At 36.4% G+C, this 18,587-nt stretch overlaps 1 protein-coding gene across 1 annotated transcript in view; it reads right to left on the bottom strand.

Moving 5' to 3' along the window:
* Positions 1-17,139, bottom strand: part of Vrk2 (vaccinia related kinase 2) — a gene marked incomplete at its 5' end in the record, with an annotated part of 90,680 nt that extends 73,541 nt beyond the window's left edge. Inside the window, 1 exon segment of the mRNA XM_013514668.1 lies at positions 16,999-17,139. Within this exon segment, the coding sequence (XP_013370122.1) occupies positions 16,999-17,134 (136 nt within the window).
* Positions 17,140-18,587: the final 1,448 nt, after the last annotated feature.

Consider the following 18,587-nt stretch of genomic DNA (forward strand, 5'->3'; position numbering starts at 1 on the left):
AACAAATGTTATTGCACTAATTCAAGGTGTCCATAATAAGAAAATCTGACAAGGGAAATAGGAGAGGTCATACATGGAAACTCTGTTCTAACTGCCCAATTAAGTGTAAATCTAAGACTGCTCTAAATAATATTTTAATTAAAGGAAAATAATATATTATAGCAGATGAAATGTTTTAAAAAGTAAGAATTGCAGAAATACCAAACCTACAGCAGATATCCCACTTACTTTCCATCTAGGCAGTCGGAACTCAAGAAACTGAAATCTGAGAAGGTGGCATCAGTGCAGACAGAAGAGCCTCAGGAAAAGCATGCTAGCAAAGGGCAGAAGAGTGGAAATGCCTCTCCTAAAATTCAGACAGACCATGTAAAATTTTGTTCTTTTTTCCCCTTTTTTTTTTTTCTCAGTTCAGTCCCATTCCAGTATCCAAGCAATTCTGTGCTAATTCAAAGACTCCAAATTGCATAAAATTCTGAAGGAGAGAACCCTCCTCTCAAAAGTCCCACGAAAGTATGACAAACAAGTTACTTTTTCTCTATATACCCTGTTACTTGTCCCATATACAATGGTACAGCAAGAAAAATAAAAATAAAAGAAAAATAAAAGCTTTCTCGCCAGAGCACCTGAAGAAGACAGCCCAGAGAACAAGAATGTACAAAGGAGATCATGGTAAGAGAAATGCTTGAGGAAGTGATCATAAAAAGTTGTTCAAGAAGCTCACACAAATCAGCATTTGTACTTTGAAAAGTAACCTACAGGACAGATCACTGTCCAAATCCAAAACTAATCACTGAGTAGAACACACAAGTGTCAGACCCAAATAACACGTTCTAAAGAAATCTGAACCAACACCATACACAAAATTATAGAAGACTTGTCAGAACTTGAGACCTGAATCCAACCAGGATGACTGCCTGCTAAAACGAAATAGTGCTATTCTCTGTAAGAAATAAATAGGACCCAATTCCTTATAATACTGAACAACATACCTATGATGTAATCCAAAAGCACTAGATTTATAAAGAAAAACTCACTTGAGAATACAATCAACAGACACCAAAGTCAAAATGACAATAATGTTGAAACAATCTGACAAAGATTCTACAGTAAATACTATCGAAAAATATATAACCAAAAATCTGTCATAGTTGGTGGGGGCAGGGTCTCTCTATGTGCCTTCGACTGGCCTCAGCATCCAAAGTGCTACAATTACAGGCACGCACCGCCACACCCTGCTTCACAATCTGTTTTACATTCTAGAGCGGACTTACACAATTATGGAGATGACACACGAGAGAATCACTAAATGTGGGGACAGTTCAACCCAATCTGAACAGACATAAAATATGGGGAAAATGAACACAACCTCAGCAACCTCTAGACAATAATAAAACATTGACCAATTGGAGTCATAGATGCAGAGAAGTGTGAGATACTGGAAAAATATTTGATGGCGGAAAAAAATCTGAAGTTTTATGTTCATGTTCTATAAATCTGTAGACTCAAAACTACCAGGGAACTCCTCCAAAAAAGGAAAAACCCAAGAAAATCAATGCCCAGATACATTATAGTCACACTGCTGGAAGCTAAAAGCCAAGAAAAGCCTTGAAAGGATCCAGAGCAAAACAATATATTATCTGTACCTCTATGACTCTATAAACAATAACTCAACTGATTACAGATTTCTCATTAAAAATCATGAAGAGGAAAGTGCTGAAAAAAAAACAATTGTCAACCCAATATCCACCAAAATTATACTTCAGAAAAGAAGGCTAGGAGAAGGAAGATACTGAGGGGAAAAAAGGGAAATTACCCAAGGAAATATGAACTATCAAGAATAAAGGAAGAGAAATGCAGCTAAAGCAGGGCTTAAAGAGTTTAATAAAGAAAATAGCAGAAATCAATGAAACTAAAAACGAAAACAAAAATTAATGAAACCAAGAGCTATTTCTTTGAAATGATATTTAAATCAATAAGCATAATATCAAGGCTAACAAAAAAGAAAATAGAAATATGAAAAAGATCGGTATCAGAAATGAAAGAGGGGCTGTCACTGTAAACCTACTGGATTAACAGTAGAATGAATGGGGCAGGAGGCATAGCTGAGTGGCAGAATGCTTGCCCAGCATGCACAAGGTACCAAGTACCATAAGCGCACACACACAAATGTATGAATAGCTAATGTGGGGAGAGTTCAACAGAAATTACCCAATCTGAACAGAGATAAAATATATGAATAGTGTGAACAGCTCTCCACATATAAATTTGATATGTTAGAAGAAATGAAGTGATTCCCTAAAACCACAAATTATTAAGTCATCTAAAATAAAACAAGCGAGCACGTAGTTGTATAACTACTAAATAAAATGAAATTATGGTTAAAATACAATACCAAAATGCATTTTTCTGAAAAAGTTAATCTCCAAACCCAGTTGGCTTTATTTAGAATTCTACAAAAACATTTCAGAAATACACTAACTGCACACATTCTCTTTCAGAAAGCGAAAGAGGGGACCTCACAACTCATTTCACGGGCTGCATTACCCTGATACCAAAAGCAGGCAAAGACGGTAAGAAAAAGAGAGAGTGAAGAAGAGGAAGAATGGCAAGGAGAAGGAGGAGGTGGAGAAGGAGGAGGAGGAGAAGGTGGAGGAGGAAAAGAGGGAAAAGGAGACGGAGGAGATGAAGGAGAAGGAGGAGGAGGAGGAGCAGAAAGGAGGAGGAGGGTGGCAAGGTGGGAGGGAGGGCAGATGGGCAAGGCAGACAGGGAGGAAAAGAGAGACAAGGAACTGTAGACCAATAACCTTCTTAAACAAAGAAGCAAAAAGCCTCAAAAACAAACAAACAAAACAAAAACAAACACACATATATATGTCTATGTCTAACAATGATAAAGTTGGGTTGATTTGAGGAATAAAAGAATGCTTCGATATTTTAAAAGTTATCACTATCATCCACCACACTGAATCTAAAGAACACTTTACTCAAGAGGAGCTCCCCCAACTTGATAAGAAGCATCTGTAAAAAACCTACGGCCAGCATCATACCAAATGGTAAGCGGCAGAAAGTTTTCTCCCTAACACTGAGGAGAAGTCAAAGGTCATCATCATTCCTGTTCACACTAGAAGTCAAGAAATTAGTCAAGAAAATAAATGGAAAGAAGGAAAGAGGAAGGGGGTCTCAATTTGCAGATGGTATCATTGTCTTCACAGAAAGAAATCTAACAACAATCTGTATAAAAAAAGCGGTGGGCCTGGTGACACACACCTGCAATCCCAGCACTCAGGAGGCTGAGGCAGGAGGATCCTTGCAAGTTTGAGACCAGCCTGGGCCACAAAGTGAGCTCAAGGCCAGCCTGAACTGCAAAGGGAGACCCTGTCTCAAAAAAAAAAAAAAAAAAAAAAAAAAGAGTGCAAGAGAGTTTATCAAGATCAGGAGATAGAAAGTTAACAACAAAGTCATGTTTTATATATTGAAAAAGATAAAAATAGATACTGAAATTACAAAAGCAGCATCACTTTTAGTAACACCAAAATTAAAAAGAAAAGCATTCAACAGTACAGAACTAATAAGCTAAAAACTACAAAAAAGCTGATGAAAGCCATCAAAGAAGACCTAAAGAAATGGAGAGATATATTATAATTATGAACTAGAAGACTCCAAGTAAAAATGTCAATCCCAAATTCACCTATAGATTCAATTAAGTATCAAACAAAATCCCAAGACATTTCTGTAAACATAATTTGATCATAAAATATATTTGGAAAAGTACTGGAATTTAAATGGCTAAAGTTACTTTGAGGAAAAATAAAAGTGAAGGAATCATACTGTCCAAATATCTTTCATTGGCACAATAACAAACTGCAAGGTATTCACACAAAGGATACTACTTGCCAAAAAAAGAGAAATGAACTATTGAACAAATTCAATTTAAAAAATTATTTAACATGTGATTCCATTTATAAGAATCCTGTACATTCTCAAAAGGGAAAAAAACTATAGTGAAAGAGCACAGATCCATAGTTAGGGATAAAGGAGAGTATAACCATACAAGGATAGCATGCAGAGGGTTTTACTGGTGATGAATCTGCTCTGCATCTGAATTATGCTGGCACAATGTTATAATTTGTAGAAATGTAGATGTTTTTCTCTATGTTAATTTTAAATAACAAGGAAAAAAGATACATGTGCATAGTCATAATACAAACCTGAAAATACTTAGAGCCAAATACACAACGTACAACTTTTGTAGAAAATACAAAAAAGGAAAACAGTAGGCTTCTGGAGGAAGGTGAACTTCAAATGAGCACAATTTGAGCACGCAGAAACTATAGAAAGCATAGAGGTGATGATGTCAAAAACAGAAGCAGCATGATGACCTCGGTATTTTTTTTCCAACAGTGGATTCCAAGATTATACATCACTACACATGAAATGTGAAAAATTAATTCTTACATAGCAAGAAAAGTTCAGGCTTTAAAATACTGTTGAAAGTCCTTCCAAATTCAACTTTTTATTATAAACTTGACTATCAATTTCGTCTTATTATTACAGCACAGTTGGGCACCTTCAGAGGCTGTTATTAACAGAATCTTTCTTGGAAGCCTGAGCCACAGAACATAGAAAAGTAGGAATGGGGTTGGGGATATAGCTCAGCAGCACAAGCATCTGCTTTGCAAGTGCAAGGTCGTGAGTTCCATTCCCAGTACCTAAAAAAAGAAAAAAAAAAGAAAAAAAAGAAAGCAAGAATGCTTAAACTGAAAGGTAGTCTTGGGGCTGGAGCACCCACAATCTTAACCTATGTACCCAGATTCCACAGAGACCGGGGTCAAGCCTTCAGTAACTGACTTATTTGCTCAGTTTGATAATATCTCCAGTGATAGCGATAATTTCCAATTGTGTATCTGATAATTTTTCTTTATTTTCATCTCCTCATGGATAAAAATAAGCCTGTAGGATTCTGATCATAGTACATTTTATCACTATTATACTTTCACTTTATCACCTTTTAGCACTGTAAAAATGAGTTGTTTGGTTCTCTTAAGTTTTACTATGGAAAGCAAACTAACAGAACACATTCAGTTTATTGTTTTACTCTTAGGTGTGAATGATAATCTTAACCTTTCAGTGTCTTTATCTCATAATTTTAAGTATTTCTCTTTCGGCAACTGGGATTAATGGATTTTGTCAATGACACTCCTTCATAAATTGTTTAGGACTTTTATCTAAAGTCCTAACAGATAACTGTATCATAATGCAACATTCTACAGTTTTTATTATTGTTATTCTTTGCTCCCCTTTGCTAATTACCTACTGGTTTCTTCTTTGCTAGTCACCTCTCGGTTGTGGTATATAAATTACACACCCACTTGGTTTTACAACACTGTACATTTCAATCCATTTACCTATTTCTTTTTTATCTATTTCTTAAACATTCTTAACACAGATACAGTCTAATTCAACTGCCTTCAGTATTATTAAATATATTTGGAGTTTGCTGCACGAATCAATATGCAACTTGAATTTTTAGTTTTACTGTCAACCCTGTAATTCCTTAATGAATGTAATTTAATTCATTAATTCACTGTATAAATGTGAACTGCATTGCAAAGTCCTGTATTCAAGATTATGAAGCCTAAATTCTCAAACTTTTACTAAATTTTCCTTTATACTATCAAATATTTTAATTCATTTATTTTATAACTCTCAGTCATACACTTCCAAGTGTATTTTTTCTTGGTGATAATCTATTACAAAATGACTTCAGATTTCCTAAAATCTCAAATGTTTACTTCTATCTCTTAAGAGACATAAAATGTAGTCATATAGTATACTGGAATGACAGTTATTCCTCTTAACTGTAATGAAGTCTATTTTCAAAATCTGCAAAGTAAGGACTGAAATGGCTCTTGACCTTCCTTTCTTAAGTAGTACTGTAAACTCTATATTTAAGGTATAAAAACCTAAGTAAGAATCTTCAGCCTTGTTCTTATTTTCAAAACACTTTCTCATGTTCATGGTGAAATTAGTTTCAATAGGAAAATCTTTCTTATATATTTCATTATCGTCCCTATTGTGTAGATCCTTATGATCTCATGTGATATTCTTACTACTCCTAAACATGAGACATCCAGATAATAAAGTCATTATTTTTTTCTTCTTGGTGATTTCTTTATGTAATTTTTCTGAATTTAAGCTATATTTTGCTGCTTAGTAGTAGTACAACTAATTCTTTGCCCACCTATATCAATTATTTCATTAAAAGCTCTATCAGTGTTTCAATATCAGTAACACATTTATATATCTAGCACCATCTTATTTCAGAGTCAAAAGGAACTTCTGAGGAGTCAAAAGGACTCCTGAGTAAAAACCTATTTTTATAGAGGATCCACATGTACTTAACTGGCATTAAATTACATGATTTCAGGACACCTTTACTTGTTCACAAAGTTTTTGCTGTAGTTCTGCTGTACAAATCTACACATTCACCCCCTTCTCATACCACATTTGCCCTTTAGATAAACATCTCCATTTTTTTTCTTTTCCAAGTGTATTATTCGGAGATTTTCTTTAGTCAATTTTAGCATTAACAGTCCATGTTCAACTACAATATTCACATTTGACACTGAAGAACAAAGAACTGTAATACATGATCTCTTAATACAAACAAGATCAATTATAATGAACAGGTGTTTTTATTCTCCAGAAATTAATATTAGTTACCCTTTCTCACCATAAGTGCTTAAAATCATGTATTTTAATTTAATGCAACAGTATTTTATTTTTCTTGTTATGTACATACTTCAAGGAAAAAAGCATTCTAACATAAAGACTAGTACTCTGGTTTCTATTAAATACAAAGTTCTATTAAAAACATTTAAAGTTCACCTCTACATGAAACATGCGATTTTTTTCATGAGAACATCTGTAAATATGTAATCAATCATTACTCATGTTATACCTTGAAAGAACTAAATTTTTTTAAGCTCTTGACTATTATGAATATTCTGAGAGTGATACAAATTCTGTAACAAGGTATATTAAGAGTCCATGTATCCAAGTACTTGTGTATATGTATGTATTTTACCCTTTTAAAAAATCTAGTTTCCTAAGCAGTGTATCTTTAAATCATTACCCAATGAAAAAAGATATGGTCAAGAATAATTCAATTATTTGTAAAGATACCTTTTTTTTACATGATGCTTACTAAATTTTTATCACAGAGATTTAGAGGCTTCTTCTGATCTTCCTGCTGCTTATTAGAACTCAAAACCAATGTATAAAAAACCCTTATAAATGAAACCAATTTACTCACTTTTTAAAAGCATGAAAATTCATCAAGTCCTTCTCATCAGATTGTATGCATTATTGGTTGACTAGTCTTATTTTTTTCATAAAATATTGTTTGATCTAAGGAACAGCAGATTTTTAATGTATTTTTCCAGGGCTTAACATTAGATTTACTATAAATATCAGATGTTCTTTCACAGATCTGATGATCTTAATAATATTAAAAATATATCACTGATGCTCTCGGCCTTGAGCTGTCAATCTGAATGAAAATGACACCATTATAAGCACCATCACTAACAGATTTCTTAAATTAGCTGCCAATACTATCAATTACATACTTTGCTGTTATTTTAGAAATGAGCTTGTCATAAGCACACCATTTGCCACTATTTTCTCTGGCTAGCAATAAACTCAAAGTGTTCTTTGACAAGGGGCATCAATCAGCAGAGCAAAGAAACCTGGGTTCAAATGCAGATGGAGACAATTATTAAAACTGTGGCCTGGAGGCAAATTGCTTCACCTCCCAAGGCCTCACTATCATCCTTCCTGAACTGTAAAAAGAAATAAAGTAATGCATGTAAAGCACTTAACACAGAGCTTGGCACACGCTAAGGCAAAGATGTTAGTAGCTGATGATGAAAATGATGATTTCCTAAAAAGGATTTCAGAAAAGAGTCCCTGTAGTCATCGGATGCTACAGACACACTGAACACACTGCCACTCTACCGGACTCCCTCTTTCATTCTCTTTCACTCCTCCGCTCTCTGTGTTCACGGCCTCCACAGTGCGGCTTTGGTAACATTACTTCTAAGAGGTTCATTAGCTGGCACTCAGAACGCCTGAAATGGAAGCTATGTTCTCCATGTACCTCTTTCACACATGTAGAAGCTTCTGATTGCTCTTACTTGAAATAAATTTGCAGGAAGCTTCCTTTACTCTACACTAAGCATAGGAGAGAAAAATGGCCAGTGTCTCTGGGGAATAATTAACAAAAGACAGTTTGTTTCATCTTCATGATAAAATACAGCATCCCTACTAAAAGGCAAATTCATCATTCCCCAAAGTTAAATAGAATGACACTTTAAAAGTAATTCCAGTTGATTAAATTTAGGATTCTGAAAAAAATTAATTCATGAATATACTCTGAATCTTTCATTTGATTTTAAAATGTATAAATGTTCATTTAACTTTGAGCCCTTGCCTCTCAGTGTTCTATTCTGAGCTAGTCAAACAAGTGGTAGCAGGCATGCTGGGCTCAATAATACTGCCTCTCATATTTAAATGGTCTATTTCACTTGGATTGCAAATTAAAGACAGGCTCCTGAACACTGACACATTTTTCAATGATTGATTTTACAAACTGTGTTGATTTTTCCTGCACTGTTTTGCCTCTGTGTGTGTCAACTTTGGCCTTCTTTTCTTGCTCTTTTGCAGTACTGCTGTCTCTTTGAAGCCATTGTCTTCTCATATCTGTCTGATGTAAAAAATGTACATTAGAGCTCATGACTAATTGCACAGACAGAAAAAGCTGGATCTGAAACATAAAATACGTAAGCCCAGAAACCATAACAAAAGCTTCTGACCATGTAAAAAACCCTTAATCATACCTTTCCCAGACTTAGATTAAAAGAAATTCTAGAGCTGGGGGTGTAGCTCAGTGGTAGAGCACTTGCCTAGTATGTGTAAGGCCCTGGATTCAATCTCCCCACCACTGCCAAAAGTAAAAAAAATCAATAATTTATTTTCTGTTAAAGTTGTGTCTGTATGCTTTGAAAAGTTGTTTTTTTTTAATGCATTCATACATGTCTACCAGTCAATCCATTTAACAATAAGCACCAGCATTTTCCCCAAAAAATATTTATACTTGCTATTAGGTTTACTTCAATTAAATAATATTCACAATTGTTTTATTCTAAACATAAAATTGGTTAGTCTTTACAAAATGTCCATTTTCTTACCTCCCCCATGATTTGCATTAGCACAATAGACGATTCCCAATAAATCCTACAATCTACAGATTAAGTACATGGCTTCTTGTATTTTAAAAACATATTTGAAAAATGAATCAACTAATAATTGTCTGCCCTCAAATTCCCCCAAAATCTCTAAATCTGAAACTTCAGTGCCTTACACACAAACCACATTATCGTATAGAGTACAAAATTTAGTCTCAATTTATGTACTGGAAAATTTATTTTTCTTCAACAGATTAGTCTTATTGTTAATTTACAAATAATTTTTGAAAAACTGCAAAATGGAAGGCAATATTTAAGCACTCTGAGAGAAAGTGTTTATAAGGAATTAAAAATGTAGCATGGGTATGTATGCACACATGCGCAGGAGGCGGGGCTTGCAGAGTATGCATACTATAACCATAAGAAATAATGAGATGAACATTATGAGAAAGCATGCTATGGGAACAAAGAAAAAGTTATGGATTCCCCCTGCTGCCTCTTTAGCATGACAGAATTTTCATAAAGTTTACCAGCCATGATTTATTTCTACAGCCAGTCCTAGCAACAGAGCTTCTAGCTTCCAATCTACCAAGTTTTGGAACTCTGCTGTTTGGCTGTTGTTTGCCTTTTTGTTAAACTCAACTCTTCTCTACCTTTAATTGTACATCTCAGGCAGTTACCAAGTGCAGTAAAGGCACCACATGCCACTACATCAGTATTTGGGGGGGGGGGCCTCAATGACTACCAGTGTACTTATTAACCATTCTAATGTTGCATATGAAATGTTAGTTGCTTGAAAATTATGTTTCAGAATAGGAAAGATGAGAGGAGGAGCAAAAGTAGCCACAAGAACTACTCTCAAAACTGGCCACAATACTTAAGCAGAACAGGTTGGCTTAAGGTCTGCACATGAGCCAAAGCTTAGAATTTCACTGCCTTTGTTGGCTTATGTCATTTCTTTAATTAATGTCACTTTCTCTGGTTTAATATCAGAGCAAGTGACAAGAGTGCTTCTGGATGAATTGTGTTTTCCGAGGACTGTATGGCACACTCTCCTGCAGTCTGACAGAGGGACGTGCCAGTTTTAGTTGGCAGTTACAATGCACCAGCTTTAGTTTTAGTAGTTTAATTTGTGGCAGTTATATGTTTTGAATACGCTGAAGTATTCACAACGGTCTCATGGAATCTGTTCCATAAAGTTTACACAGTGGAAAAGCAAAAGCAATAGCTATATGGCGATTGGGAAAAAGCTGCTCTCGGCCACAGCTGGTCTAACAGGCATTCCTGTAAATTTAGGAGCATTTAGAAGAAATGATTAAAGAGATCACAAGGAATGATGCCCTCTCTCTTTGGGGGGTGGGGGCATTTCTGTAATGGGTGTGAGACAATCATAAGGAATATGATGGCTAGAACTCAATTTTATGCAAAATCCATTATTCAAGAAGTAAAGTTTATATACATGATAGACATGAAATGAAATAAATGTAAGACTAGAAAGTTTTGTTACTTATGCAATAAATCAGTTCTAACATTTTAGTAAGCTAGGTTTTTAATTGATAGAAAAAAATCAGAAGAATATCCGCATTGAAGAGGAAGGTCTAAACTTTTTCCTTTGGTTTGTTAAAGATTTTTCTTAAAGATTTTTCTTTCTTTCAGGCTGAAATACTCTGAAGGTTTTTTTATTTGGCATTTTCCCTTCATCTCCTCCTTTATACACTTTTGTGAAGCTCCATCAGCTCACGGTGAGAAGAGCGGCCACCATGGAGTTCTTCTAAACTTCGCCTGCCCTTTCTAAATTTAGGGTTCTTTACTGCAGCAGGTTGAAGATCTGGCTTTGATTGCACCTGGCTCTGCTGGAGAACAAAAATATTCATCTCCACCGAATGCATGCTGCTTAAGTGCTGGAGGCAATTGCAGGAGAGTAACTCTCATTGGAAACTTCATTACAATACTTTCTCTGCCCTACACGAAGAAGTCATTCTCGTACACCAAAGATAGAATTTTGCCTGACACAACCACAGGAGCTCCTGTTTGACTTTCAAAATTAATCAGCCTCTAAGCTGGAGTAGAAATGGCATGTCCTTTAACCTTAAGCACAAAAAGCTCTCAACAGACTGCAGTATTTTACATCCCTGGATGGGAGTTTGGGCCCCTGATACTTAAACTTGATTCACATACTGGGTTTCTGGCATGCTTTTGCCCATACCCATCTGTTAACCTGGCACAGTGCCCATTCAGAAGGTGTGATGCCAGTTTCAATAGGGCATAGGTGCCAATCAAAGATGGGTTTGGAGGGGCAGCATGCAGAACGCAGCAAAAGCCAGTTTCTCTGCCAGAAGATCCTCCTGTTATCATATAATGCCAATGAAGGGCCACATGCTTCATTGCTTGGGATCACATTGCATCTGTAGATGTTTCTGGCCTTCAGTGGATGTCTTTCTATGGAATGCTTTCCCTTGGAGATGTTAAATAAAAGATCAGTCCACCTATCTTTTTAAAAATACATACAAGTCTTTAACAAATGTTTTGAAATAATTGCTGACTTTTCTCTTTTCTCCTTAAATACTTTTCCACATAAAAGTATAATATAGTGTTCAGGAAAAATGATGTCCATGTAATGGAGTTGTAAAACACTTGACAAACACTTTGAAGATGGATTAATTGCAAAACCAAGTATCTAAGCAGTATAAAATCTGTAAGCACGCTCGTATCATTAAGTATAGATGACTGACAAATTTCATTACACAAATAGCTAATTTCTAGCTAATTCTCATATAGAGCTTTAAAGTTTCTTAATTTTCTTCTCATTTATCTTATAAACATAGATATCCCTAGATCTTAAAAGGAGGAACATACCTCATACTATTTATTCCTCTTCTTCCTTAAGAAACAAAACCTAAAACACTTCAGAAGCAGAAGTCTATCCATATTTCATAAGGAAGCAAGAAGCTCTCAAAAGCTGAGAGCTCTTTTATTGTGTGGCAATAGAGGTGAACTCATTTCATGAAGAAGAAATATCCCCACAGCAATAAGTTTCAAATTAAAAAAAAAAAAACTTTGACCATGGTAAAGAGTTACAAGATATGAACCGGGCAGAAGAAACCCAATACATAAATGCAGAAAAATGAGGTAGTTTATAAACTCCCCTCAGGCAAAAGACAGTACAAATGTTGAGACGAAGAAGCATAATACAAAATATGTTAAAAATAAGGTCTTACATTTAAGAAAATGGAAAAGACTACTAAAAGTTAGGCCTTACAAGAACTCTTTTTTATAGAAAGAACCCAAACTTAGATTTTTTAAAGTTATGGGTAAATGAATACTGCTGTCACTTTAAAAAAATCAAAATGAATAGCCTTATGGGCAGCAAATACAAAATTAAAATACATCTGCTGGGAACTTTTAATTTTTGTTTATAGGTACAACACTTTATTAAATTCACAAAATTCCATGGAATTCCTTCTTGTTTGGAGAAAATATCACCTCTCAGGTCTACCTCATCTAGAAACTAAATTCGTTACGTATTCTATAATTTTCAGTGCAAATTACTCTTATTTTCAATTATTCTCCTCTCTTCATTCCCATAAAAATACCTGTCTGAAACCCTTCCATAAAACAGCTAAAATAATATTTAATATTGCAATGTGCAATGAAGTAATGTATGTTCCAATACCTCTACCTTGTCGCTAGCATTATCACTGAACTCTCCTGAATATTACTTATCGCACCTGAACAGGGGTAGGGGATGTAACTCAGTGGCACAGCGCCTGCCTGGCAAGTGTGAGGCCCTTAGTTCAATTCCCAGTACTCCCAGCTAAAAAACCCCAAAACCAAACCTGAAAAAAATCAGTCTATTTCAGCCAACTAAACCATAAAACAAGTAAATAAAAACTATATACATTATTCCATATTTCTTAATTATTTCTATTCATGTAACAAAATAATGTCTGACAGTTTCTAAAAATCTTCCCCCAAAAGGATTCCATGTTTCTGAGGAGGAAATTTAGGCTAATATGACAACATAGCCCTCAAAATGTCTGACACCCACTTGACTAAAATCTAAATATTATCCATGAATAAATGATCTGGTTATAGTTTCACTGTAGTTAATTTTAGCTAAAATGCTGTTCTTTATAAAAGAGAATGTTAGTGATTTAGCACCAATAATGCATGAGCACAATGTTTTAGCTGATGTCAGGAGCAATAACCTTGTCTCAGTTTTCCCTGAAACTAAAGTTACCTGCTTGTCAGATTGTAGACTGGATTGAATGACATCTACAATTAGGGAGGAGAACAAAACAATCTGGTTTGTACTGGTTAAGTGCCTTAATCTCAGCCTCTATGCCTCAGGCAAGGAACTCTTGAACGTCTATCTACATGCTGACTGGTCATCCCTATGGCCAATTTAAAAATCTAAAACTTCTGATTGCATCTATTTGTATTTATACAACAAGCTTTCAGAGGAAAATGGCTGGAGTTTATCCCAAAGTTCCCTTTTCTGGAGTTTACATAATCTCTGAAACCTAGTATCTTTCATATCTAAAGTCGGTAAGACACAGGTTAAGTAAGAACGTTCACGACCTTATACTAGTCTAGTCAATTTTGGAGGGCAAACAGATTGAAGTCACCTAGGCTATCATGGCATAAAGTCTTCTGAGGACATTCTCTATGTTCTTCGTTTTATCACATTAGTATCTAAGTCCAATACAATACCTGGAAACTTAAACAGAAAATGCTTCCAGTGAAGGTCTTTACCACTATCTAATCCACGGTAGCACCAGATTTTGAGAATGGAAAATTCTAAACAAATACATCGTCTTCATTAAGTGCTTACTAAGTTCAGAGTTCTTTAAAAATACTATCTAATTTAACCTATACAACTACTGTTATCCCAATTACACAGACTAGAAACAGATTTCAAAGGATTATCGAGGTGAAAGTCCTTCAGTTTTTGAGTGGTTTACTGCAGTCAGGATTCAACTCAAATCTGCCTAACACCAAACCACTGCTCTTATTTATGCAGTTCTCCCTTGGGTTAGTAGGTTCTGTTATGTTTCGCATTGAAGTAGAATTCAAACCCTCCGTTCTTGCTCTTTCCTTGGAGTTTGAGAAACTTTCTCATTCATTTGTCATTTCAACAGCAAGTTTTCCCATCCCCTAAACCAGTTTCCTTTCTTCCTTTTTCCCCCATCTCTTTTCATATAGGAAGAAAGAACCTTGGCTTTATTCTTGCATTCAGATTTTTCTTTTCCCTCTTATAACTACTTCTATTCGTGCTACAGGCACATTGTGTCTCCAAGTCAAGAGTAAACAACAAGCTTCTGTGCCCCTTCCCCTTGCTGTAAGTTGATGATTACTGAAAGGCCTGGGCTACTGCTCTCAAAGCTGGGGGACCCTTGTACATGCACAATGAGTTAGGGAGCTTCTTCTCAGCCTTAGGCAGCAGATGCTGATAAAGTGTCTGCCCAACAGTGTTAGCTCACAGAATAATACCTGAAAAGAACGCAGCTGAACACAAAATTATTAAGGAAAATTTGACTTTTAACTGCTTCATTTATATATACAAAGTCCTGAGAATGCTGGTAAAATGTAGAAACAATTTGGTGTCTTATGCATTTGCTTATATTGCCTTGAAAATAATCATTAAAAACTAAATTTAATACAACTAAACTGATTCTATGATTCATCTACACCATTTCTGGTAGGACAATAGCAATGCTGGGAATAAAGTTTTATGATATAGTCTAAATAACTGAGACATTTTTCTCAAAATACCTAAACATTTCTTTCCCCAGTGGTGCTTACTTGCTAATCTTCCTATGGTCTGCATTCTAAAATTCAAATAGCAGTGGGTGGGCATAACACATAACACCTCAAACTATGTTGTAAAACAAGTATTATTTTAAAGACTAAAAAGTATGTGACATACTTAAAGTGAAAGAAAAAAGAACTTTTCTGCATTTCAGAAATAGGGACAAATAAATTATAAGACTGAACAAATATATTCCTTTTTCATACAAGAAACCAAACAAGTAGTATATATACATGTGTGAACATACATGTGTATGGATATTAGACATATTTCATCTTAAATATGTAGCTGAACTTAAATACATCTTATCTACACAATCTCATACCACAGCCCCTAACTCCGTGTGGCACTGGGTCCTGGACAGCAGACACTCCCTACATTTTAAAGATTTTCAGCAAAAAAGTGAAATAACTTCATTTTTTATAAAACTGTCATGTTGAGCTAGGTGTGATGGCACACACCTGTGATCCTACCATTTGGGAGTCTGTGGCAGGAAAACTGTGGAAAGTTTGAGACCAGCATGGACTATGTAGTAAGTTCAAGGCCAGCCTAAACTCTGGACTACATAGCAAGACTCTGTCTCAAACACACACACACCACACACACACAAAGCAAAACAAACTGGCGTGCTGAAATGGTATTCTTTTTGGATTTTCAGGCAAGTTGAAACCATTTAGATGGAAAAACTGTCCTTTACTTAACCCATACATTTTTTTTTTTTGTGCTGATCTCATCTTTCCAACAGGATTAGGCACAGGGAGTAATAACAATTGCTTATTAACTGAATTTCACTCATACAACACTCTCAATGTGTTATCATAAAAGGATCTCAATCTTTCATGTTCCCTGAAATATGTTTGCTTGGAAATATGTGAAGAGGAACCAGGACTCCCCCAAAAGGAGGTCTTTTATTAAGTTCTCCCCCCGGGAAGATCTTTTATCAACTTCTCAGACTCCTACAGAAACAGATACAATGTGATTCAGTGTATTTAGTCACTGTGTTTTGTTTTGTTTTTGGTGCTGGAGACTGAAATCAAGGCACACATTAACCATGCACTCTACCAAAGAGCTATACCCTGGCCCTAGGGTATTTTTAAAAAGTCATTAACATTTATTTTATTCATGAAATTCATTGTTGCAATATCCTCCTTATCCCACCATAAATTTCAGACAATACTGGCTGAAGATATATACAGCTCAGTGGTGGACCTTTTATCTAACATGTAGGAGGCCCTGGGTTTGATCCCCAAGAAGACAAGGGCAGTCCTGAATGATCTATTTCAAATCAGTGAAATTGTTGAATGTTTAAATTCAGTAAAATATATATATATACACATACACACATACACACACACACACACACACACACACACACACTCATCTAGGGTTCATACCACAGAACACAGAAAAAAATGTGAGAGTCTATTTTCTCAATTACTTGAAGGACAGTACCACTATACACTCAAGAGAGAAGTCAGTTCATTCCATTCAATAAATTCTTTGAGTTATTAAAGCTTAATTCTCCAGTGGTACATAATTAAGAAATGATTAGATCCTTGTATTACCTAAATATTAATGATTAAAATTCACAAATGGAAAGTATTTACATTTACACAGTTGTGGTTTCTGAGCTGTAAAATGCAATGTTTCTAGGAAAACAAGTTTTCACAAAAAGAGCATTAGCATTTTGTCTGGCAGACTGTGTAATTATGCTCTGAAAGACTTCTAAGAGTCATTCGAAAAGAAAACCCGGACAACAGGGAGCATGGCAGTCAGGTCTTCAACCTAATGTTTAGTTAATGTACTAAATACTACCTTTAAATTACTCAATAAAGTACATTTATAAATTTTATATTACTTCCGTTTCAATTTTTAAAATACCATCACCGTCCCAAGCACATATGTAAGAGTACTTGGTAATCTACAACTACATTTTACCTAAATATATCAATCCAAATCCTCCAGAGCCAATCATCTTGCCCAGTACCCACTGTTTTCCTTCGGTATCATCCAGAACCTTGCCTTCTGGAAGTGGAACAGGAAGTTTGTACTTCCCATTTCTTCTGGGTGCCATCACTTCTGTTGGCAGAAGAGGTGAGATAAATGGTTAAAAAACAAAACTCTGTAGAGTTAAAACACATTTCCCAAAATACCTTCTAATGGCAACTTTCCCAGGTTGTTAGAATTTAGGATTCTGAAGTCAATGCACTTTAGAGAAAACAACCCATTATATTCAAATTAGAGCTTCACAGAAAATTTTAAAATCTAAGAGCTACTGATACTAAAAATAAAACTCATACTAATCTACTGAGTCTCACTTAAACCAACATTTCAAAACTCCATTTAGGGGTCTATAATATGTATTAACACTGCAGAATACATCTCAAGGAGTGGGTACAGGTCACACACAGCACTTGACTACCATGCACTAGGTTCTACAGCTCCTGGCTTTGATACTCTAAACACCTGACATAGGAAAGGAAAAAAAATTCCAATTTCACAGACAGCATCTGCAAATACTCCATTAACAATGGTGTGGTAAAGGTAAGGTCTTCATCAACTACCAAAGCATACAGCTTTCAATCAGGAAGACACAGACAAGGCCATGTACATCATGGCCACCAAGCAAGGCATCCGGCCCTGAGCCCTGAGTCAGGAGATGCTTGGTAAGCAGGCATCAGTTAAAGGAACAGGGATTTTCACAGATATACAACTTGGCAGCTTGGGCCACCAGGTCGTCCAGGCTGGTGGACGATTCTCTCCGCTTCTCGCGTCCCTTTCCCACCTCCTCACAGTGGGAAGTGTAGAGCGCGTTAGCGGTCACAGCAGCACTGCGGACGACAAACGCGCCCTCTCCGCAGAGCGGTACAACCACACACCTGCAACCACCGATCTCACCTGCATGTACGTTAGCAAACCTTAAACTGGGAGGCTTTCAGTGCGCATTTTCATGGGGGAAGAAAGCGTACCCGTTTATATACCTAAAACACTGAGTGTAAGCACGATCCTTCATTTCTAAAGAGTTGTTTAAAGAGAATTTTAAAAACAAGGTAACAACAACATAGACAAAAACAAAACCAGTAAGAGTGACGCGGGCGTTCCTAGCGAACCGAGGGGTGAACAGCGGTTGCTCTGTCACACTCTGCCGGCCTCAGCGCCGCTGCTCGGGGTGCAGACGTGAGAGCGGGGCTGAGCACGACCTGGGCCACCGCTCGCGACGCAGGCACCCGCCCCGGCCGGCCCTGCCATCTTGGTGGAGCTCTGCGTCGTCGCCAAAGTTTTCAGTATGAAAAGCACTCGTAAGGGCATATTCTGGGCGCTACCTAAACAGGCACACTTCCCCACACAGCCTTGGCGTTTTCCGCGAGGAAACACCTGTGGCTCTGCGGACGTTTCCTCCTCCGCTCTCCGCGCCCAGGGCCTACTTCTTGCTAAGGAGCAGCAGCCCGGCGGCGGAACCAGGGGCCGGGGGACCCGCGCCCCGCAGTCACCCCGCCCGCGAGACCGCCAAGCCGGTGCGAGCGGGC

The sequence above is a fragment of the Chinchilla lanigera genome, unplaced genomic scaffold (genome assembly GCF_000276665.1).
Source record: "Chinchilla lanigera isolate Chin_1 unplaced genomic scaffold, ChiLan1.0 scaffold00023, whole genome shotgun sequence".
Classification (NCBI taxonomy): domain Eukaryota; kingdom Metazoa; phylum Chordata; class Mammalia; order Rodentia; family Chinchillidae; genus Chinchilla; species Chinchilla lanigera.